The 23,689-nt window shown below is 43.8% G+C and overlaps 3 protein-coding genes across 4 annotated transcripts in view; all 3 read right to left on the reverse strand.

Annotated features, from left to right (window-relative positions):
• Positions 1–23,689, reverse strand: part of LOC142898370 (NLR family CARD domain-containing protein 3-like) — a 417,525-nt gene that overhangs the window by 154,372 nt on the left and 239,464 nt on the right. The window contains exons 10-11 of the mRNA XM_076041306.1: positions 11,989–12,162; positions 10,321–10,494 (exon numbers count right to left, since the gene is read on the reverse strand). Coding sequence (XP_075897421.1) covers positions 10,321–10,494; positions 11,989–12,162 — 348 coding nt within the window. The remainder of the gene's footprint in view (positions 1–10,320; positions 10,495–11,988; positions 12,163–23,689) is intronic.
• The window catches only part of LOC142898405 (NACHT, LRR and PYD domains-containing protein 12-like), a 143,863-nt gene continuing 130,144 nt past the window's right edge, over positions 9,971–23,689 (reverse strand). The window contains exon 5 of the mRNA XM_076041342.1: positions 9,971–10,076. The gene's annotated coding sequence lies outside the window, so the exon portion shown is untranslated. The remainder of the gene's footprint in view (positions 10,077–23,689) is intronic.
• On the reverse strand, positions 12,259–18,566 carry LOC142898373 (NLR family CARD domain-containing protein 3-like). Of its 2 annotated transcripts, XM_076041311.1 has the most exons (6): positions 17,568–18,566; positions 17,220–17,339; positions 16,753–16,820; positions 14,705–16,553; positions 12,742–12,927; positions 12,259–12,607 (listed from the first exon to the last, which is right to left on the reverse strand). In XM_076041311.1, coding segments are annotated over exons 1-6 (2,358 nt in total). In that variant the 5' UTR covers positions 17,702–18,566; the 3' UTR covers positions 12,259–12,606. The 2 variants fall into 2 exon arrangements, with proteins under 2 accessions (XP_075897426.1, XP_075897425.1); XM_076041310.1 differs by lacking the exon at positions 12,259–12,607 and having other exon boundaries at positions 12,649–12,927.

The following is a 23,689-nucleotide window of genomic DNA, read 5'->3' on the forward strand; positions in this document are numbered from 1 at the left end:
AAAAAGGTGAACTCCCGTCGGTGGCCACCATCTTGGAGCCACGGTTTTAACAGGCTGGCTTTATTAATCAAAGCAATGCTCAGGCTGCTGTAGAAACGCTGACACCAGAGTGTTCCAGTCTTATTGATGGGTCGGCAGAAGATGTGCCACTGGAGACAGCAACAACATCCGCCAGTGCCGGTGAAGAAAATGACAACTTGTGGGCCTTCCTGGAAAACTACGTCGAGTCTCGGCACCGCACCAGCAGTGCATCTGCCAGCGCTGCAGTGGAGATCCAGAGGTATGCATGTTAAAAAGTGTTGAAACATCAGTTGTTTATTCAGTCATTCATTGTGGTACTGTCTGTGTCATAGATATTTGAAAGAACAAATTCTGACAAGAGCAGAAGTGACTGGGTGGCACAGCAGACTATATCCTATGCTTTGGAAAACTGCATGCAAGTATCTGTGCATCCCAGCATCATCTGTTCCCTGTGAAAGGATCATTTCCAAAGCTGGGGAGCTGCTCAGCCAGAAAAGTAGCCGACTGAAGCCTGCGACAGTAGGAACAAAAAAAAAAGAAGGAATATTTCCCAATAAAAACCTGTGAAGACAAATTGCTTCTCTGCTTCTGTGAATAATCCTTAAAAAAAAACAAAAAAAAAAACGTCCAAGTCCCCAAATGACAAACCATTATCTTTAAGGGTTTTCCTGAAACACACTTCCAAAACAACAAAAAACAAAACACAATGTCTCTGAATTGAAACACCATGATCATTTGCAAAGTAGGAAGAATCCGTAATCCTGTTAGGGACTTTTAGTACAGTTTGTAAATCAAGAATAAAGCTCAAAGCTTTAAATAAACCCTGAACCAACATTTAACCCTAAACATAATTTGCATTTATTCTCTGGGTTAATCTGGATTGTGTTTCAGAGTATGGGGGAGAGCATCTGCATATTTTTTGTATTGACGATATAATCATTATTTGGTATGAAGGACAAAACAATTGAATGACCACAAAGACTTTTCTGAGCTTTTATTGCTGTCATGGGATTGAAACCGTGCCAGGGCTTCAGTTGTGCTCTTTAGAGGTTGCCATGTCTTCAGTTGTCCACCAGATGTCACCGTCACTCAAGTCTTGAAGTTTTGTATCTTTTTCGGCACAATTGTTAGGAAAGCCTCAGTGCATCACGAGGCTTCACTTGCCCACCACTAAAAATCCCAGGGAATCTAAGCGATCCGAGGAGGAACAAGGGGGCAAACTGAAAATCACTCCAGAGGAGGAAAAAAAGACTAAAGAGCATGAAACCAAAAGCTAGACCAAATGTAATAAGACTTAACCCTCCTGTTATCACACACACACACACACACACACACACACACACACACACACACACACACACACACACACACACACACCAACCTGCTGCTCTCAGCTCCAAATCTTCATTCAGCACCACGAGGCCGGAAAGCGCCACCGGAAGTCCCGCCCACTCAGCGGTGTTCCACCGCAAACAACAACACACCTGCGTGGCCGCAGCCAGGCACACAGAGCACCACGGGTCGGAATTCCCTTGAAAGAACTGCCGGTTTGAACTGGACCGGGACGTTCAGAACTAGTTTCAGCCTGATGCCACCGCGAGTTAAACACCTTCCGGATCCGTCTTGACTGCGTTCACATTGGACTGGGGCCAAGGTCCGGATCTCCACCATATTCACGCGGACACAGAGACTTTACTGCGGTTGTGACGGTGGATGAGTCTGGTGCCGTCAACCCGCCGCTTCTGTCCCAAACACCTGACCTGTCACCGTCCAGCACGACGGATGATGATGATGATGATGATGATGATGATGATGATCTAGTGTGACCAGACGTCCCTTATTTTCTGGATTTGAATGAGAGAGAAAAAATGTTGCGCGCGCACACAAACTCCAGTTATTACGGTAGTCAGTGCACCTAACGCACTGACGCTACGTCGCGGTACCGGTGTGGGTACAGAATTAGTCCGGCAGCAACTGACAGCCAATGACAGTCGTTCATCGCCATTGAGCCAATGATAGTTTGCTACGTCGTCGGCAGTCGCCAGCCAACAGCCAATCCTGCATCCAGACAAATGATTGAGCTCCATAGTGTTGAGCTGAAAAATCTGTTCATCATTTATTGATTAAAACAATTGTTAGTTGCACCACTGCCCCGTTTTGTTTTTTTTTTTACTTGAAATAATTGGTGTTTTTTAAGCCTTCAGTCTCTTAATTTGTTAAGGCCATTAAGGCCGTCCTTATTGTAAAGACAAACATCTCCCTTATGAGAAGTTCATGGAAATTCTGGCCAAAGGAGAGAGGGATAGAGGAACTGAAAGAGTGAAAGAGGAATGGAGAGAGAGACCAAAGAGAAGGAGAAACAATTTAATTTTAACCACCACGCTGAAAATGTCCCCGATTTGAATTTCAGAATTCTGCTCACCTTAGATGATGATGATGATGATGATGATGATGATGAGTTGTCAATGCAGCAGTGAAGGGTGGTTCGCTAACAAACTGGTTTACACACACACACACACACACACACACACACACACACACACACACACACACACACACACTGAAATGTTTTAGCTAAATGTTGCCTTTTGTTTGTTTTACAATTGTGTTGTTTCTGTCATGTTGTGATGTTGTTGTTCTTTCATGTGTATATAGTTATTGTGGTGGGTGCTTGTTTTCCTATTTTATATTCATTTTGGCAGGACTGTGTTCCATGTTGCGTAGGGTGACCACATTTTGATTTGCAACAGAGAGGCCACTCGGCCCGGCCTCGAGATACTTCAATGATACTTGAGGTTTACTCAAAGATGCCTTCTATTACTTTAATATATTTAAAGTATGTCTCCTCTGTATGGACAGAAAGTTTAGTTTTATAACTAATATCTCTATAGTGTAAACATTTACGATCAAAAGAACTCAATAAATACGTTGATGGAAAAAAAATCTCAATAACCTAAGGCACAAATTTGGATTCTCAGAGGCTTTATTTTGCCTAAAATAAACTTAAAAAAGAAAAAAGAAAAATCCTCCTCTGCATTAGCGTATCATTCTAGAACAAAATGATAGCTGTCTTTTCAATTCTTGACAAATAAATAATGAAATAACATTCTAAATAATACCTCTTATGTAGAATATCCAGCTTTAAATATTTATCCCGTTTCTCTTTTCAGTGTAGTACTGTAAACAAAAAACAGTAGCCTCACAACGATACTAATTTAACAAATTAAAAAAAAAAAATGTCACTTCACTTTTTAGTTTTCAAACTCATCCTTTTTTATTGTTCGCCCTGCTTTTCTTCTTCATCTTCCTCGTCTGCCCATCCATAATTTTGCTGTCGAGATGATCTTTCCCAGCAGCTTTCGGTCGCTCAACAAATAAGCATGAAAGTCTTTGCAAGAAGTGTCTTTGAAATTGCATTGCACCAATAGAATCCCCCTCAGTGACTCAACAGAAAGCTGATTCCTCTCCTTGGTCCACCGGCGCTGCATCAGTGAGAAAATCCTCTCAACCTTAGCATTGTGTGAGTGAAGTGCAAAGACAAACTTTGCAATCTTCAGTAGTTCTGAGTAACACGCAATGCTTTTGCCCTTCTCTCAAAATATTTGGTCCACCTCTGGTGCAGCTGCAGGCCACTGAATTCCTCATCACTGTTGCACCCATAGATATATACAGAAGGCTAGATGTCTTATCCGCGCTGCTGGCCAATGGAATCGAACGTCCGCACTGGCGGCCATCTTGCCACAGTCACCTCGCTCCGCCTCTCTCACTCAGAACTATGTATTCTTATTGTGCATGTTATTTTAAATAGCCCTAAATTGCTCTATTTTCACCCGAATTTCGAGCGGTTTGGTTTGTTATAAAGGTTATAAGCATAGTTATGACACTGCATGCTTATTAATGATTTATAACCATAGGCTTTCGTGTGAAAAGAGCAAAAACACGCACACACCCATATTTAATAAAAACGTATATGCTAAACGCTAAACTAAACAAACCAGCACTAAATCGTAACATTAATCAAACAGCTCCAACAATATCTTACAGATGAAATGTGATCCTACGAGCTTTTGTTTGTGGACAGCGACGATTGCTGCACCCATAAGCGGCACAGAAGTTCGGCATTTTTTCAGTCACCGATTTCCTGTAGAAATCATAATGCATGATGCTGTAGCAAAGCAATCCAATTTTAAATCATTTGCGAATTAAGTTAAATTCTATTGAAAAGAAAGCTATTCTGTCTCTCCATATGTCAAATTACTTGTTTTATTTACACCTACCAATCTTAATCCATTTTATCACAACAACAAAAAAGACGGACTGTAATCTCAGTTTGTCACCGTTAGACTCTGACTCAAACAGGTGGGGGATGAGATATCAGCAGCTCGAGTTCATTGATCACCGTGTCTCTGCTGCATGAACTGATGAGACTGCCTTCATGCAGCAGCAATAACTACAACCGACACCACAAATATTGTATGTGAACAAAATACTAGTTTGTCCTGAAACAGCTGTTGGCTTAACTTAACTTAAGAAATGAAAATCTTAGTGGTCTCAGTCGTATTAACTTGTGCAAATAGGCTGCCTGAGCACCATTATGGTTTTTTTTCTAATAGAAAGCTCCACTCTCAACATGTTCAACCATCCAGAATTATTGCTACGTTATGAACGTTTGTAAAAAAGCAAACCGTGTGCAAAGCCGTCAAGTTTTCAGCGAGATCAGAGTGTTAATGTTTGTTCAGATCACTCACGTTCCCTCACATTCAATACATCAGACCGTGACTGCCTGACTGTGGAAAGATGGCGGCCGGTGCGGACGTTGGATTCTGCGCCGTGAGACATCTAGCCTTCTGTACATATCTATGATCAAACCTATCAATTCCAGTGAATGGGCCTGCACCAACTGTTAATATTCCAAAAGTTGATCAGACAGTGAGAATTTGTGGGGATTATAAGGTGTCAATAAACCCGTGGCTTGAGGTGGATCAGCATCCCATACCCAAACCCCAAGACTTGTTCACAAAACTGGCAGGAGGAAAGAAATTTACCAAGCTTGATTTGTCACAAGCTTATCAACAACTAGAGCTAGATGAAGGTTCTAAACAGTACTTGACCATAAATACACACAAAGGGCTCTACCAAGTGAACAGGCTTCCTTATGGTGTAGCCAGTGCACCTGCTATATTTCAAAAATGAATGGATCAAGTTTTGCAGGGCACAGATGGTGTCATTTGTTATTTAGATGACACACTGATCACAGGACTGAACACTGAAACTCACATGAAACACCTGGAAGAGGTTTTAAAAAGACTAAAAAGCCACAACCTCAGGGTTAACAAAGGAAAATGCACTTTCTTTGAACATAGCGTGTCTTATTTAGGACATGTCATTGATGCAGAGGGGATTCATCCTATGCAAGAGAAATGTGAGGCCATTTCTAAAGCCGCCATTCCTAATACAGTTACAGAACTGAAATCATTCTTGTCACTGCTAAGTTATTATGGGAAGTTCATTCAAAACCTTTCTACTCTGATCGCACCTATGACAGAGCTGTTACAAAAAGACAAAAAGTGGGAGTGGTCTTCGTCATGTCAGAAGTCATTTGAAGAAGCTAAAAAGAAACTTTCTTTCTGACGGAGTCCTTGTGCATTACAGGTTACTGTCCGAGTTGCATGGAAGTCACTGGGGAATGGTGAAGATGAAGTCTCTGTCCAGAAGCTTATTTTGGTGGCCTTCCTTAGATGAAGACATTGAGAATGTGGTCAATTCTTGTGACATATGTAAACAACAGCGCAGCATGCCAGCCACAGCACCTGTGCATACATGGAAATGGGCTTCATGTCCATGGGAGAGAATTCATCTCCATTTTGCAGAGGTCAATAAACAAATGTTTCTTGTAGTTATGGATGCTGGCCTGAAGTATTCCACATGCAAACTACCACATCCAGCAAGACCATAGCAATTCTTAGAGGTCTTTTTGCAGCATATGGCTTACCAGAGGAGGTAGTGACGGATAATGGACCTCAATTTATTTCAAGTGAATTTGGGATGTTCCTTAAAATGAATGCTGTAAAACACATTAAAACTCCAGCGTATCACCCAGCCTCAAATGGATTGGCTGAACGACTGGTCCAAAACTTCAAAAGGTCTTTAGCTAAGAACAAAGCTGTAGGTGGCATGACATTGCAACATTGTATTGCTAATTTCTTATTTAGCTATCGAAACATGCCACACTCAGCCTCTAAAAAAACACCAGCAGAGTTGTTTTTGAAGAGGCAGATCCATACTAGACTTTCTCTAGTGAAGCCAGACCCGTCTCAGGCTTTTCCTACTGGGTGTTCAAATCAGTCAGCCGGGAAGAGAAAACTCAGGTTTTCCTCTGTAGGTCAGGATGTGCTGGTAAAGAACTACAGGGGAGGAGAGAAGTGGTTGAATGGTGTAATAACTGATGTTTTGGGTACTGTAACATACATGGTGTCTATAAATAGGGCATGTGTAAAAAGGCATGTAAATCAGATGCTTGATGCAAAGAGTGAGAGAGGAGGACGGACTGGGATTAACACTGATGGAGACTCTGATTACCATGCGGATTCTGGAGAGGATCGGAGAGACATTGAAAGTGTTACTGGAAATACTGGTGAAACGCCAGAAGAAACACCTGAAGAAAAGCAAAGCTCAGCGAGGCCGGACAATGCTCTTGAGGAATCATCAACTTCAGGTTGCAGGGAGCGCCCTAAGAGGAATGTGCGCCCACCTCAGCGTTTGGACTTATAACACATCTCCAAAACGAGATTGTGTCAAATCACTATTGATTCCTTTCCTTCCTTTTTTGGCCCTGCGATGAACTGGCGACTTGTCCAGGGTGTCACCCTGCCTTCGCACTAAGACAGCTGGGATAGGCTCCAGCAGACCCCCGTGACCCTGAATAGGAATAAGCGGGTATAGAAGATGAATGAATGAATGAATGAATGATTCCTTTTTTCGTTGACAAGCAGCATTGGTGTACTAAAAAATTACCTTGTCATTTCTTGGGGCTTGTTTGATGTTTGGTGTTCATTTAGGAATAAGAAAAGAGAAAATATGTAAATTTAAAGCTACAGGGGAGGAGTTGTGGTATTTGGTATCAATCAATCAATCAATCAAATTTTATTTATATAGCCACTTCCAACAACCAAATGGTGCACAAGGTGCTTTCCAGAGTGAAACAAATAACATCAATAGCAATAAAAACCGTTAAAATACAGCAAAACTGTGAATAAAAAACAAATAATAATGTATGGCGTGTGAGAGTCAGTGTGTTGTCAGTAATGCCTGTCGGTGTGTGGATGGAGTGAATGGTATGAGTGCGTGTTGTCTGTGTGCAACAAAGAAAAAGCATGACGGGAAGTGAAAAACAAAGCAGCTGCTGCGGTGGAAGCCAGGTGTGAGAGAGCCAGTGCTGAGGGAGGCGGTCCTAAACAAGCTGTGCACCGGCCAGGTGCACCTGGTTAGTCATCAGCACCTGAAAGAGACACACAACCAGTACACAGCAACAACAGGGCAATAGCCAAGGCCCCCATGGCCAGAACAGGGCCACACTTCACAGCACACTGAACCTCCTCACATAGATTTTTCTATCTACATACACATCAATCTGCTGCAACATGCAAACGGAAGCAGGTGGAGATTTAATTATGTTGCTCAAGAAAAAAGGTGCATTAAACATTAAACAAATATATATTCATTAGTGGTGGGACTTGATTAAAGAAAATAATCTAATTAATTATGGTCTTTGTAGTTTGTGAAACCTCTGACCTTTGACCTCTGGTCAGTTCACTCCAGATTATTCTGTCACAACCTTTTTCATTTTTAAAACAAAATTAATCAACAAATGTTTTGTTTTATTAATGGCTTCAAAAAGTTTTGACTTCAATTGACTTCAGAAGCTGCACTATGAGTAAAGGAGTTGATTTTAGACAAGTATCTGTACTGAAGTAGAGAATGTGAATCATTTTACTACATCTGATTGTCCACTCTACTTGGTTGTATTCAGCGCTCTGACGTCCTTGTTAGCTCCGTTAGCTCGTACTAGCTGCTAGGTGTCATTCAGGTGCTACTGGAGGCTGGAATGACTGCACTGCAATGCAAACTGCTTGTGGCTCCGTTTGCACAGAGCAGCTCTCTCCTCACACCGTGGGCCGCCCAGTAACAAGAGCTCAATGCTCTGTATATGGTCCATACACTGTAGCATTGACAATAAAGCTAGCGTGAAGCTTCAACCTGGAGTTGCTTGGTCAGATCAGCTGATGAGAATGAAGCCTGTGGAAAGTCCTGCTGGGGGAACAACACCATGAAAGTGACTTTGCTTCCAGTCGGGCTCAGTCTCTGATTAGTGTCCAGTCATTGGAGTGTTTGAAGGCTCCACTCCCAACAGTGATCAGATGGTGAGAGGATCTCACCCACAAAGGTTTTTCATGACTTTTAGATGGGAAGTGAGATCGTGGTGTCCAGAGAGGAGGACAGCAGTCAGTCATGGTTCACCTCCAGTGCTCATGCAGTGCTTCACTGGAAGGCCAAGAACAATCCAAGAGTCCATATGTGGCACTGCAAGGTCCACCAGTGGCTTCTGGGAAGTCTCTCCCAGTAACCACAGCAGCTTGTAGGGAGAACCAGTCTGCCAGCCACCAGGCTCCACTGGGGTCAAAGGTCGTGACACGCCCACAGACACTGTGCAACACTGTTGCTGTGTCTCAATTCAGGTTCTGCACCCTTGAGACCGAGTGTCCTCCGTCTGAAGGAAGCGTTCTTAGACTTCCCAGCCTAGAAGGACGGACCAAACCCCGCCTCCCCGGTAACCACTCGGGACGGTCTAGCCTTCGGCGTATTTCCTCGTTTCGTCACCGCCGTTCCCTCCGGCTGGCCAACCCCGGAAGTGACGTTTTTTATAGCATCAAGCTAACCATTGGTTCGCCATCTAACGATGCCGTTGGATGATCAAATAAATAAAATCCTACGTTAAAAACTGGATACTTTATGTGAAACTTCAATATTTACATTTATATGTTGTGTCTTTGCCAGTACATGCCGCTAATTTCAGCTGACTTCCCAGGATCTCACAATGCTTTGCAGCAGCACGCAAAGCATCATGGGATACCCAAGTGCGCGAAGGATAGTAGCGGTGCATCCTTGGAATCGGCTAAAACTAGTGCGTATTTCCGAGGGCGCATTTTCAGCGTCCTAAGCACCCTCGGGAATTGGGACAAGCCTTCGAGCAGTGCTATGACGCAACATCCTTTCAAAATGCACACTTCAAGGACGCAGCACCTGAATTGAGACACAGCATGTGTTAGAGTGTCCACTTGGAGCACGACTGGTGTGTGTGTGTGTGTGTGTGTGTGTGTGTGTGTGTGTGTGTGTGTGTGTGTGTGCGGAGCCTCGGTGTGTCACTCTTCTCCAGTAGTTGTAGTTCTGTCAGCCACCACTAGATGGCGCTCTGCTCTTCACTCTTCTCCTCATCATCCCTCAATATCTGCAGAGAGAAGAAGAGACAGCAGGAGTCAGGACTCACAGTCCTTGAACGCATCATCACAGAGACATTGACTGTTGATGGAGTGACTGGTGAGAAGAAGCAGACTCTCAGTCACATGTCAAGTGTGGAACATATGAAGGTCATGTGACCATGGAGTGTTGGACTGATACTGAGGCCTGATGAAGATGAACTGATCAATAATTGAGTGGTGAACTGAGAGAAGAAGCAGTTTGGCAGCAGATGTTGGATGAATGAGGAGCAGCTGGACGTCACCATCCTCCTCTCACACTGTGACTGGGAACACTGGACCTCTGCTGTGGGATCAACTGGCTTTGGTGCTGGAACCATCATCCACTGCTTCCAAACCAGTACTGACCTCACACTCTCCAGTTGATAGTCTCTGCTGTGGACAAGACCCATCAGTGGCTTCACTGATGATTCCTCCAGGTGGTTCCCTCTCAGGTCCAGCACTCTGAGGTGGGAGGGGTTGGACTTCAGAGCTGAGAGCAGCCAATCACAGCTGAGCTCTGACAAACTGCAGTCCCACAACCTGAATGTAGAATAAATGATGGAGAGTTTATAATGATGGAGAGTTTTTCCAGGGTGTCATCACTCTGAAAATCAAAGTGAAATGTCGACTTCAGAATCTGACACTACAGAAAATGTCACCTTGAAATTAAATCCTCAGTCCAAAACTAATGTGTGTTGAAATGATGTTTGGTCACATGACCACTGTGTGATGAACTGTGTTTGGTGATGAAACCATCATCCACTGGTTCCAAACCAGTACTGACCTCAGAGTCTCCAGTTTACAGTCTGGACTCTGCAGAAAACCACTCAGCTCCTTCACTGATGAATCCTGCTGCTGGTTCACACTCAGCTCCAGGAGTCTGAGGTGGGAGGGGTTGGACTTCAGAGCTGAGAGCAGCCAATCACAGCTGAGCTCTGACAAACTGCAGTAACTCAACCTGAATAGAGAATAAATGATGAAGAGTTTATAATGATGGAGAGTTTTTCCAGGATGTCTTCACTCTGAAAATCAAAGTGAAATGTGGACTTCAGAATCTGACACTACAGAAACAGAGAGGGAGGGAGAGAGGGTGAGTGAATGAGCGCTGCAGTCTGAAATCTGACCACTAGATGGCAGGATTTTACACACTGTGCCTTTAGACCAGTGGTTCGCAAACTTTTCTCTGTAGCCCCCTCCTTGGAGGAAGGAAATTTTTCATGCCCCCCCACCCAGACAAAATGGTGACAAAATATTTTTTTTCAAATTTACTGAAACAACATAAAAGATGAACATTCCTCTCACCAGCTTTACGCATTTCTGCTGTGCAAATAATGTTTGACCTTTGGCACAACACTTTTTGTGATATCAAAACCAACATTCTTTTTTATGATGAACATTCATTTTACATTCAATTCACTTTTCTCTTCATTTCTGAAATCATTTATGTTGTTCAAATAAACCACTTTAGCAAATCACTCTTTGTGGCATCAAATCCTGAACATCACTTTTTAAACAAGAATACTTTGACTGTTCTGCTGTGCAAAGATCTTTTCTGGCAAAGCACTTTTGTAACATCCAATAAAGAAAATGAACTTTTTATCATCAACATTCCCTCTGTTTTCTATCAAGTTATTCTGTTGTGCAAATAACCATTCATTGACTTCACTAATGCAAAAACAATGGAGTTGAATATGTAGATAAAAGAAGAAATGCAGGTATTTGGCAAGAGTAGTGAGAGTATGTGAGAGTGTGTGAGAGTTACTGTATTAGTGGCTGCAATGGGCCTCTTTTGCTTTGCACAACATCTCACAGTGGGCTTGCAGGCTTGATGCTGCCACTGGCAGACCAGGCTCAATGTGGAGCTTAGCTCTGTACTTAGCCTTCAGTATTGCAACAGCTGAAAAGCCTATTTGACAGGGATGGGATGTGGCCAAAGGAAGCAGAATTCCCACAGCCCTCTGTCCAATGGCAGCACTTTTCCTGGGGACAACCACCTGGCTTCACTGTGAAACAACACAGCTTTGTGTTGTGCTCCCATCTCCTCACAAAGTGCAGAGCATAGCCGCGCTTTCAGGGCTCTTGTTTTGATGAAATTGACCACATCAACACCATCGTTCCGCAGCGACTCGCTGAACGATTCTACAGCCAACAGTGGGCAACAACAGTGAACATAGTGAACACTGGCCACCACTGGACTCCTGAATTCTTCTCTCCGTCCCTGTCAAATATTTGTCTATCCTGTGAACCTGAGCAGCGTTTTTCTGAGCTACAACCTACTGAACACTTTGTGCTCACTGTTCCACCGTGGAAAAGGGCGGAAACAGGTCCCAGTTTCACTCATTTCAAACACAAACCAGTGACTGCAAATTGAAAGTCCAACAGCAGTGAAGTGAAAATCATGACAACAACAACAAGAGTGATACAAGTTGTAGAGTGAAGAGGGTGAACTGACCTCAGAGTCTCCAGTTTACAGTCTGGACTCTGCAGAAAACCACTCAGCTCCTTCACTCCTGAATCCTGCAGCTGGTTCCAACTCAGGTCCAGGTGTTTGAGGTGGGAGGGGTCGGACTTCAGAGCTGAGAGCAGCCAATCACAGTTGAGCTCTGACAAACTGCAGTTCTCCAACCTGAATAGAGAATCAATATTTGATTTCTTAAATGGTGTAAATGTCATATTAAGAGTCATTTCTCCCTGTTGATGATCCAGATGTGCAGGTGTTCAGATCACTGAGTCATTCCCTCAAAGGAGTCATTGTGCCAGTGTGTTGTCAACACAATAACAACAGCAGTGTGTCAGTCAGTGTGCAGCCAATCAGCAGTGAAGATGGAAAATAATCAGTGAGTCCTTTGTGTGCTTGTGGCTGTTTTCAGTCATCAGAGTCTCGTTACAAGTCAAACACATTCAAAGGACAAGATGAAGAAATACTGCTGCACTATTAATCTGCCTCGAATATTTCTTCACAGGATCTTCTGCTCAGTCATGTGACCTTCATCACCAATCAACAACTTCCATTGAGCTCCAAAGTGACTGGAGACATTTTCCACACTTTCTTCCACCATCCAAAGTCTTTTCTGGCTGCAGATTGTTGACATGAAAATATCAACAACATCCACTTTGTCTAGATGAGTCTTTAATATCTGCTTCAAAGTCTTCACACTGAGCAGCGTTACACACCAGTTGTCATCTGCTGACACACACTGTCCACCAGTAGAAAGCAGGAACTGACCTGAGAACTTCCAGTCTGCAGTTTGGACTCTGCAGTCCAGCACAGAGCAGCTTCACTCCAGGATCCTTCAGGATGGTGGTACTCAGGTCCAGCAGTGTGAGGTGGGAGGGGCTGGACTGCAGAGCTGAAGACACCACTGCACACTCAAGCTCTGAGAGTTCATGACTGAATGAAGGAGAGCAGAGTGAGAAGTTGCTGCTTCCATCATCATCACCATCATCATCATCACCATCATCATCATCATCACCCTGATCATCATCATCACCCTGATCATCATCATCACCACCATCATCACCATCATCATCTTCATCACCATCATCATCACCATCATCACCATCATCTTCATCATCATCATCATCATCACCACCACCATCATCACCATCATCAGCAGCTTCATCATCATCATCATCATCATCTTCATCATCATCTTCATCACCACCATTATCACCATCACCATCATCATCTTCATCGTGAATGATTGAATAGTTGATTTTTGTTGACAGTGTAAATTCAATCAATCTTGTGCAATCAACTGACAACAATGAAAAAGAAGCTTCCAAAACAAATGTGTACATTATAAAGACTCACAACAACAAAAACATAACAACTGTGTGAAGGAAAAAGCAGCAGGCTGAAGCCCAAGCTGATTCTTGCCTCTCCTATACAGTCCATAAGATTAGCTGGAATAATTAGTCAGACAAAATCAAAAAGGAAAAAAAGAGAAACGCAACTCAACAAAATATGCTTGACATTATTCTTCATCATTGACTCACAATTCAATCATTTATCCTCATCATCATCAAGTATTTTGCCCTTCAAGATTTTTTCAACTCAACAAAGAAGCACACATTTTCAAATGGTCACTGATCCCATTCCAAAATGGAACTCCCAAAAAAGAAAGACATCTATATTTAACAATGCTTCTCACCTTCCATCATTCAAAGACACTCAACCCTCTGAACATGGATTGATTTTCTCTCACTTTAAAAAACTTATAACATTACAACATATACAATATTTTCATTCTCTCCTGGAAATAGTATTTCTAATGTTTTCAAGTCCACTATATCTATGAATTGGAAGATCTTTGACTATCAATCATTGATTTGTGCTTTAGGGAACTTTATTGATTATTCTGACAACTCTTTTCTGTAGTTGAATTATTATTATAACTATTTACCCAGGTTTGTCCCTTTCAGATCCAAGATCTCTTTTACAAGAGAGACCTGGCCAAGAATGACAGCACATAGAGTTTCAACACACACACACACACACACATAGGGGTAGATCCTCAAAAAAGGGCAATTTGCGCCACAGATGCGGGGATCCACAAAGGTTTTTGCGCTAATGACATGCAGGTGCAAACACGCCCACGAATGCGGCACCTGAAACAGGTGCGAATGTTGCGGTCTGGCAACCTGAGAGCAGTTTGCGCCAAAGGTTGTTGGTGAGTGCATGTGTTTGACAGTGAAACTCTGCTGGGATAAACGCTCCTGTGCGCGCCTGGCATTACGATGCAAGACACGTTAGTCACCAACACCTGAGTACCATTTGTATTTTTCATAGCCGATCTAAAATATTGGCATATATACTGTAGTTTATGCCGATCTATATGTAAGATTTGGGGAGCTATATATATATTTCAGGCTTTTCAGAGAGGAAAGTTTCACTCAGAAGCCAGAAACACTTTGACTGACAGAAGCTGCTCCTGGTTTTGGCCGGCGGTGTTTGCGTCTGTAAAACTGCGTGCGGACACGAGCGCAAACTCTTCCTGGATCTGCCGCTGTTTGAATGAGGCATATTTGCATAGAAGGGGGCGTGTCATTTTGCGCGCAATGACTCATTTAAATACATTCAAATGAGTCTGGCGCAACCCTGCCGCTCCCTGCGCCTCGGCGCATTTTGTGCCGCTTTGTGGATCTGGCCCACAGTGTTTACGTACCCTCCTAAACGTATCACAGCCTTCCTGCAGTTCCTCACAGCTGGAATCAGTCTCAATATTCCCTCCATGGTTGTGTTGTACTTGTTGAGGTCCAACTCCTCAAGAACCTCCTCTGACATCTGCAGCATGTAGGCCAGAGCTGAACACTGGATGGCTGGGAGTTCCTTCTCTGATCTGTTCTCTGACTGCAGGAACTCTTGGACCTCCTGATGCACTGACTGATCCTTCACCTCCAGCAGACAGTGGAAGATGTTGATGCTTCTGTCAGGAGAAATATTACGAGTGTTCATCTCCTTCAGGTTGTTGATGACCTTCTGTAAGGTTTCTGGATGGTTGTCAGTGAGACCCAGCAGTCCTCCTAAGAGACTGTGGTTGTATTCCAGACTGAGTCCATGGAGAAAGCGAACAAACAAGTCCAGGTGACCGTTTGGACTCTGCAGGGAATTCTCCATAATCTTCTTCAGGAAATCATCCAGGGTGTCCAAGGTTTGGTTAGGATTAGGGCCTTCTTCTATATATTTTTGTGATGTCCCTGCTTTTGAGTCTTTGAGGAAATCCTGAAGAACCTCCTTCTTCCTGTTGGTGTGACAGTGAAAGCTGTAGACTGCAGCCAGAAACTCCTGGACACTCAGATGAACGAAGCAGTAGATGGTTTTGTGGAAGATCACACTCTCTCTTCTGAAGATCTCTGTACAAACTCCTGAGTACACAGAGGCGTCAGTCACACTGAGACCACACTTCTCCAGGTCTTCACTGTAGAACATGATGTTTCCACTCTCCAGATGTTCAAATGCCAGCTGGCCCAGCTTCAGAAGAAACTCCCTGTCAGCCTCTGTCAGCTCCTGTGGACCTCCTCCATACTTGTGCTGCTTCCTCTTGGTCTGGACCTGCAGGAAGTGTGAGTACATGTCAGTCAGGGTCTTGGGCAGCTCTCCTCTCTGCTCTGAGCTCAACATGCTCTCCAGAACTGTGGCAGTGATCCAGCAGAAGACCGGGATCTGACACATGATGTGGAGGCTCCTGGAGGCCTTGATGTGGGAGATGATCCCGCTGGACACATCTTCTCTATCTCTGAACCTCCTCCTGAAATACTCCTCCTTCTGGTCATCGGTGAAGCCTCGTACTTCTGTCAGCCTGTCCACACATGACGGAGGGATCTGATTGGCTGCTGCAGGTCTGGAAGTTATCCACAGCAGAGCCGAGGGAAGCAGATCTCCTCTGATCAGGTTTGTTAGCAGGACGCTGACTGACATCTTCTGAGTGACGTCAGTCACCACCTGGTTGTCCTCAAAGTCCAGAGCCAGTCTGCTTTCATCCAGGCCGTCCAAGATGAAGAGAAGTTTGCAGACATGCAGCTGCTCTGCTGTGAGCTTCTCTAACATTGGATGGAAAACATGGAGCAGCTCCAGAAGACTGTAGTGCTGCTCTTTGACCAAGTTGAGCTCCCTGAATGAGAGAGGAAGCACCAGATGAAGGTCCTGGTTCTCCAGGCCCTGGGCCCAGTCCAGAGTGAACTTCTGCACTGAGAAGGTTTTTCCAACCCCAGCGACACCGTTGGTCAGCACCACTCTGACTCTGAGTCCCTGCTGCTCAGGTGAGGCTTCAAAGATCTGGCTGCAGCTGATTGGACGGTGGTGGAGGCTCTCCTTGGTCTTCTTGGTCTCCAGCTGCCTGACCTCATGCTCTCTGTTGACCTCCTCACTCAGTCCCTCAGTGATGTAGAGCTCAGTGTAGATGCTGTTGAGGAGGGTTTGACTTCCTGCTTCTTCACCTTCAGTCACACGTTCACATCTCCTCTCCAGACTGATCTTCTGCTGCTGTAGAAGCTCCTGCAGACCGTCATCAGCCTCTGGAGCAGAGAAAAGGTTGGAGAAGAAAACATCAGTGTGACAGTGTGAGCATCATTTTCTCTCCACAACTTTTCAGCTGCTGTGGTGAAGCTGCTGTGTGACTGTTTGCTCTCAACGTCCCTCAGTGAATCTTCTCACTGGAGGTCTTGACATGATCTCAGAGGGAGAAGTGAAGGAGGTGCAGGTGGACAGTCTTACTGTGATCAGTCTGGCTGTGACTGGCAGGTTGCAGTGCTGCTCCACACCCACCACTCTTCTTCCTCCTCCTGTGGATGGAGACACTTTGATCAACTCGTCACTTTTTAATCTTTCTTTATTGAAATTCTTCATTTTGTCTTTGACATGAACTTTATTTTAATCTTTGGCTCTAAATCAGCTCCAATTCCCATGATGCTCTGCTCCCAGTCTGCCCAGTAGAAATGATTTCATCAGCTCTGTTCAGTTTTGAAGTCAACACTGGGTTGTTTCTCTCCAGTGATGCTTGTTTGGCTTTGGACTGAACTGGATTTACACACTTTGAAATGTTAAGGAGCTGCAGTGTCAACACTGGATCCAGCTTTACACACACACACACACACACACACACACACACACACACACACACACACACACACACACACACACACACACACACACACACACACACACACACACAGTGTTCTTACTGTGTCTCAGGAGGTCCAGGTTCATGACTGAAGAGTGGAGGTTCATCTTTGGACCAGTCACTCTTCAGAGACTCCCAGCTGGACTCTGGAGACTCTGCTCTCTTTGTCTTGTATTGAACTCTGCAACACAAACATTGATGTCTGTGTTTAAAACATGATTCTTTCATCAATGATCTGCTGAGAGTCATTAATAAATCTCCACACACTGCTGTTTCCAGTCAGGATGAAGAAAGAGGGTTGTTCCTCTCACATCAGCTTCCAGTTTTTCCTGTTTTTCCAGACGACCAACAGTTTGAACAGTGAGTCAAACAGCAGTTCCAGTGACTGAGTCACTCTCAATGTTCTTACCGTGTCTCAGGAGGTCCAGGTTCATTACTGAAGTTTGGAGGATAATCTTTGGAGTGGTGACTCTTCAGAGACTCACAGCTGAACCCTGGAGACGCTGCTGCTCCGTCCTCCTCTTCCTCCACTCGAACACTCATCTTGAGCTGGAGGTCAAACAGGAAGTGAGGCAGTGAGCTCAGAACACTCTGACTTCCACTTGGGAGCGAGAGAACAGGAAGAAATCAACCAGACTGAAGTCACATTGTTGACTAGTGTCACACTGAATGAGTTATTCAGTAAGTCAGGACTCACCTGCTGCTGCTGCTTCGCCTCAAAATGGAGCCTGACACAGAACAACTTTCAGCTTCTCTTCCTGCTTCTGCTGCTCACTGTGGCTCCTCCCATCCAGGTGCCTCAACCTCTCCCACACTTCCAGGAAGTCACATGATGCTGTGTTTGTGTGTGTGTGAGAGAGAGAGGGAGAGACTGAGAGAAAGAGCATACATGTGTGTGTGTTCTTCTTGTGACGTACTATCTGTCAGTTTGCTCCCAATTCTAGGGAGCATTAGCGCCACCTACGGTCTGTAACCTTGAAGACAATCAAAAGGTGATCCTATTAATTGTGTGTTGTGTAGAAAGTCAAAGCAATGCTTGGAGACTTCCTTCAGCTCCACTCTTCAGTAGATTTTCTCAATCAAAGGCGACGTGGAGCCTCTTCTCCTCTCCTGCCCACATCTTCCACACATTCAACTGCTACACACTTCCCATCCACATGCTGGACTCCTGTCTGGAGAGTCTGGGCCTTGCTGTTGTCTCAATCTTGATTTTCTTTTATTCTGATTTATTAGCATTATTATTATTTTGACATAGTTTTTCTGTTTGCTGGAAATGTCTTGTTGGCAGGTCAGACAGATCAACTCCCCAGTATGATACAACTGATGGTTGCATTGTGGCTACAAACAAAACCAAACAAGCAAAAACTGGTCAAACAGCGCCCCTCAGTGGCAGAACTGGGAGCTGCAAGGACCGACACGTCATAGGAAGGTTTGAAGTTTCAAGGCCACATTTGAACACATTATGTTTCTTATTGACATATTATAGAGTGACCTGTCTAAAATATCTGGCTGTTAATCAATGTGTTATTTTTTCAGCCTGTGTTCATTTTTCTGTAAAGTCTGGAAAAATGAAATGTTAAAAAGAAATGTTAGAAATGGTTAAATTGAATAAGATTTAATTCATTCATTTAGTATTTTATCTTTTATATTTTTTTGTTGTTGGTGTTAAAAAATTAATGTTAACGGTGATCCGCACGGCGATCTGAATCCAGGAGTCTGAGATCGATTGTGTTTGCCTCCACACCGTACCCCACGGGAGTCGCGGTGTCTTCCTCATTGCATTAAACACTCTGATGAGGAAGCACTGTCATCACCTTGTGTGATCAATTCTCCCTGCTTTCAGGTGTGCAGTGAGCAGGAAAGCAGTAAAGGGGATGTGGGAATATTATAAAAATGTTTTGGACGCTAAGAGCGTGTTATGGAATATTTTGGGTTTGATCGAAAGTAATTTTGCTGCGTGCGCGTGTGCGTGCGTGTGTAAGCGATTTCGATGTGTCTGTGCAGCGTTCGGCTGACAACTGTCGCCGGTGAATGAATTTGTGGTGAATTCTTCTGGTGGATTCAGGTGATGTAGATGTTGAAGGAGTCTTCACTGACACAGACTTAGTTGGATAAAAACTGGTTTATTTCAAAGAAGTCAAAAGTCAGACAGGCACCATGGAAAGCCTGGGGATGTCTCTGGGCCAGATGTGAGCAACTCCAATGATGCTTTGTTCGCATCACCTTTTATACCTCCCAACAACATGAGGAGGAAGATCCAGGATATGGGGGGGGGGGGGGGGGGGGGGGGGGGGTGTATGCATTCATAGTTACACCCCTAATGGCCATCTGGTTTCAATCTAATGACAGTGGTAATAACAAAACCATACATGGACAATAATTCCCCTTTTTGGGAGGAAGGCAGCAGCGGGTTCACGACTGAGTTCACATTCTGCCATGTATCAAATGATGTCATATGCATAGGAAGGCAGCAGCGGGTTCAGATACTACAAATGAACATTGTTGCGAGTTCGTACATTGTTGATATGATAAATCTGAATGCAATAAACACTCTGATGAGGAAGCACTGTCATCAACCTGTGTGATAACTTCTCCCTCCTTTCAGGGGCGCAACACATACTACTGCTCATTCATTGGTAGTTCAATTGTTAGGTGTGCTTGATCAGTAATTTACATTATTTTAAATAATAATTTAACATATTGTTAAATATGGCGCAGATAAAATCAATCAGTCTAAAACATCCATTATGTTATTAAACCAGGAAGACAGAGAAAATCCAACTCATGTAGTTTCTCAATTTAAAGTTGTCGACTGCTTCACTTATTTAGGCATTCAAATTGTTCCGCTGCTGGATAACATCATAGAATCTAACTATAAACCAGTAATTCAAGAAATGTCAAATTCTTGAGATAGATGGGCTGATTTTCCAATGTCGTTATTGGGGAAAATAAGCACTCTTAAAATGAATGTACTGCCTAAACTATTATATTTATTTCAAAATTGACCTCCGCCACCTCCCAGCAATCCATTTTCTCAGCTGAAGACACTCTTCATCAAGTTTTTATGGAACAATAAACGCTCCAGGCAGCGCCTATCGTTGCTGTACCTGCCGTATGACAGAGGAGGGCTTCAATGCCCACAGCCATTCTGGTATTACTGGGCTGCGCAACTGACAACACTGATGTTTCACTTCTCAGAAGAGAACGTGCCACTGTGGAGGGAGATGGAAGGTTATTCACTGAAGCTTCCCTTATCCATTTACCTTTACTCAGCAGATTTTAAGAAACTCCAAAATAACACTAAGAATCCTATGACTAAAAATATGATCACCGTCTGGCAACTAGTTGAGAAATATTTCAAAGACGCAGCCTCACTCTCATTATTTAGTCCGATACGGGGAAGTGATCTCTTCCCCCCCAGGAGGAGGTGAGGGGGGGTTTAAAATATGGGCTGAGCAAGGGTTACAAAAAGTAGGAGATCTTTATAATCCTGTTGATAAGCGTCTGATGTCTTTCCATGAAATTGTCGTTAAACACGACCCACCTCGCAGCCAGTTCTTCAGATACTTGCCTTGTGTATTCCTAGCCTGTCAACACTTGAAAGAATGATGATGAAAGACTGCCAGGGGAGGGGCCTGATTTCTAAAATATATATATATATATATCCAGCTGGTGTATCAGTCTTCAGAATCCTCGTTAGATAAGCTTGAGTCCTGGAGAGAGGACCTACAGGTTGACCTGTCCACTGAGGAGTGGGAGAAGGCCTGCACCAAAGCACAATCTCACACAGTGAATACCCGGTTGAAATGGCTGCAGTACAACTGGTGAATGCGGTCTTACATGACGCCGGTCAAGTTGAATAAATTCAACAGCGCCGTACCAGATGTGTGCATAAAGTGTGATAAAGAAAAGGGCTCGATCTTTCATTGTTTGTGGCAGTGTTCTCAAATTCAGAAATTGTGGGGAGAAGTGAAAGAATGCATGGAGGAGATATTAGAGATACAATTACTTTTAGAAGGCAAGCTTTTTCTTTTGGGTTTTTATCCTCCAAACTGTAACGTAAGAAAGAAGCATGGATTATTTTTAGACATAGGTCTGCTCTTGGCCAAGAGAGTGATTGCACTGGCTTGGAAAGATGTGGATAGACCGAGGAAGGGCAGATGGTTTTCAGAATGAACAGCAACTCTGCCCTTAGAAAAGATGACATATGCAATCAGGGGTAAGATAGCAATGTTGGAGAGCATCTGAGGCCCCTTCGTAAAGTATCTTGCTAAAGCCAGGAATGAGCCCGAAATCTTCATTCTGTGTAATATATAGTGAACGACATCAATGTAAAGGTGCTTGTGTATACTTATTCCCCCTTTCTCTCTCCTTTTTATTTCATTCATTTATTTTTTAATAGTTTTACTTTTTATTTAATGAACTTCATTTCTTTGTTTACTGTGGGTATTTTTTGGTTTGTTTCTTTTTTGAGTCTCTTTGTCCTTTTTGTAGCCATGTCTTGGTCGTGAGCTCGGTTTGGTTGTGGGCAAGAGTTTCAAGTTCTTGTTCTATATTGTGTATTACTATGTTTGAAAATAAATAAAGATATTGTTGGAAAAAAAAAAAAATATGGCGTCGATGACGACGCTGAAGCCCTCCCCCACAGTTTCAAACAATCCTAGAGGAAGCCCTGATGGGTCGTAGAAATGCTAATACAAAAGTGAGTAATGAGATATTTTACAGACAGAGAGTTACAGGAATTCACACTGTATCACAAGCTACAGCACACGTATTTCTTCCAGAACATGACCCTCAGCCAGGCCACAACTGGACCTCAGCCAGGCCAAAGCAGGACTCTTCCTATGGTTAAAGCAGGACTCTCACATATAACACACTACACATCTCATCAACTACAAGATTTTGCTCTTTTTCATTTGAAGTGGGCCAAATCACTTCTATTCAAAGTCAACTCATGAAAATTGCTGTTGGAATTTGATTCTTTTAATAAGCCATGTAACTTGCTATGATCCAAGGTTTTGAACAGGTGTGATACTGGTGTGTGGCCACAGCGTGCACATCTGATGTTGCTCACAGTGGTCCTCAGTGTGCTCAAGGAGCTTGTGTTGAAAAATTAGAGGGAACATTGGCTCCAGGTCATCCAGGGTGCAGAGCCCAGACCCCTGAGGGACAGGTGAGGACCTCCAGCCTCCACCTTCTGATTGGCTGCTGCTGCTGATGTCATCATGTGACCTGCTCATAGAATCTGACTAATAGAAACCTGCTGTTTTCTGCTGCAGGTCCCACTGAGGACCACAAGGTCAAGGCAGAGGTCACAGCCTGGTGGTGAAGGTCAGTGACACACACACACACACACACACACACACACACACACACACACACACACACACACACACACACACACACACAACTCCATTCCAAGCCGCAAAACTGTAAAGGCAATGGTGGAAGCAAGGTACACTTTAACCAAAGAGAAGGCCTTGGCAGAAATTAAGCAAACTTCAGCTGTTAGTTTGACTACAGACATGTGGACATCAGTCAACATGGATGCATACCTTGATGTCACTTGCTATTATGTGTCAGACAGCCTAGATCTGGCTACTGTGCTTTTAGGTGTGCAGTATTTTCCTTTGACCCACACAGAAGCTAATATTAATAATTATTAATAATATTTCAGAAGCAATTGCAAATTTGATGGCAGAGTTTGAAATCACTGAAAAGGTCTGTGGGATGGTTACTGATGGAGCTCACAATATGTGTTAAATGTTAGACATATTTATTGCTTTGCCCACATGCTCAATTTAATTGTTAAAAAAAGAAGAAAAAACAGTCAGACTGAGCTGGAAAACATGCGCAGTAGGGCCGGCAAAATAGTGGAACACTCCAGTTCAAAAGCAAAGGAAAAGTTGTAATCTATTGAAGCCAATGTGGGCATGCCCCCCCCCCCCCAAAAAAAAAAAAAAAAAAAAAGCTTGTTCAAGAGGTGGAAACCAGATGGAACAACACTTATGCCATGCTCCATAGGCTTTATGAGCAGAGAGAACCTTTAGGGGCAGCCCTGGCATCACTTAACACTGACATAGTGCCTTTCACTGCTGATGACTATGCAGCAATCACCCAGTGCCTGACAGTTTGAAGGCCAGTCTCAGGCAACTGTTGAGCTTTCTGAGGAAAGGAGTGTGTCGGGCTCAAAGGCAATTCCTATAGCCAAAATGCTGAGGCGTGTCATTTCTGCCAAATGTGCCCAAACAGCTCCTGGTATTGGGGTCACGCTTGCCAACAATTTGAATACTAATTTGAGTGAAAAATTCAGTGGCTTGGAAAAAGGTGAACTCCCGTCGGTGGCCACCATCTTGGAGCCACGGTTTTAACAGGCTGGCTTTATTAATCAAAGCAATGCTCAGGCTGCTGTAGAAACGCTGACACCAGAGTGTTCCAGTCTTATTGATGGGTCGGCAGAAGATGTGCCACTGGAGACAGCAACAACATCCGCCAGTGCCGGTGAAGAAAATGACAACTTGTGGGCCTTCC

The sequence above is a fragment of the Nelusetta ayraudi genome, unplaced genomic scaffold, assembly GCF_046127955.1.
Source record: "Nelusetta ayraudi isolate G7.1 ecotype Tasmania unplaced genomic scaffold, CSIRO-AGI_Nayr_v1 ptg000064l, whole genome shotgun sequence".
In the NCBI taxonomy this organism is placed as follows: Eukaryota; Metazoa; Chordata; class Actinopteri; order Tetraodontiformes; family Monacanthidae; genus Nelusetta; species Nelusetta ayraudi.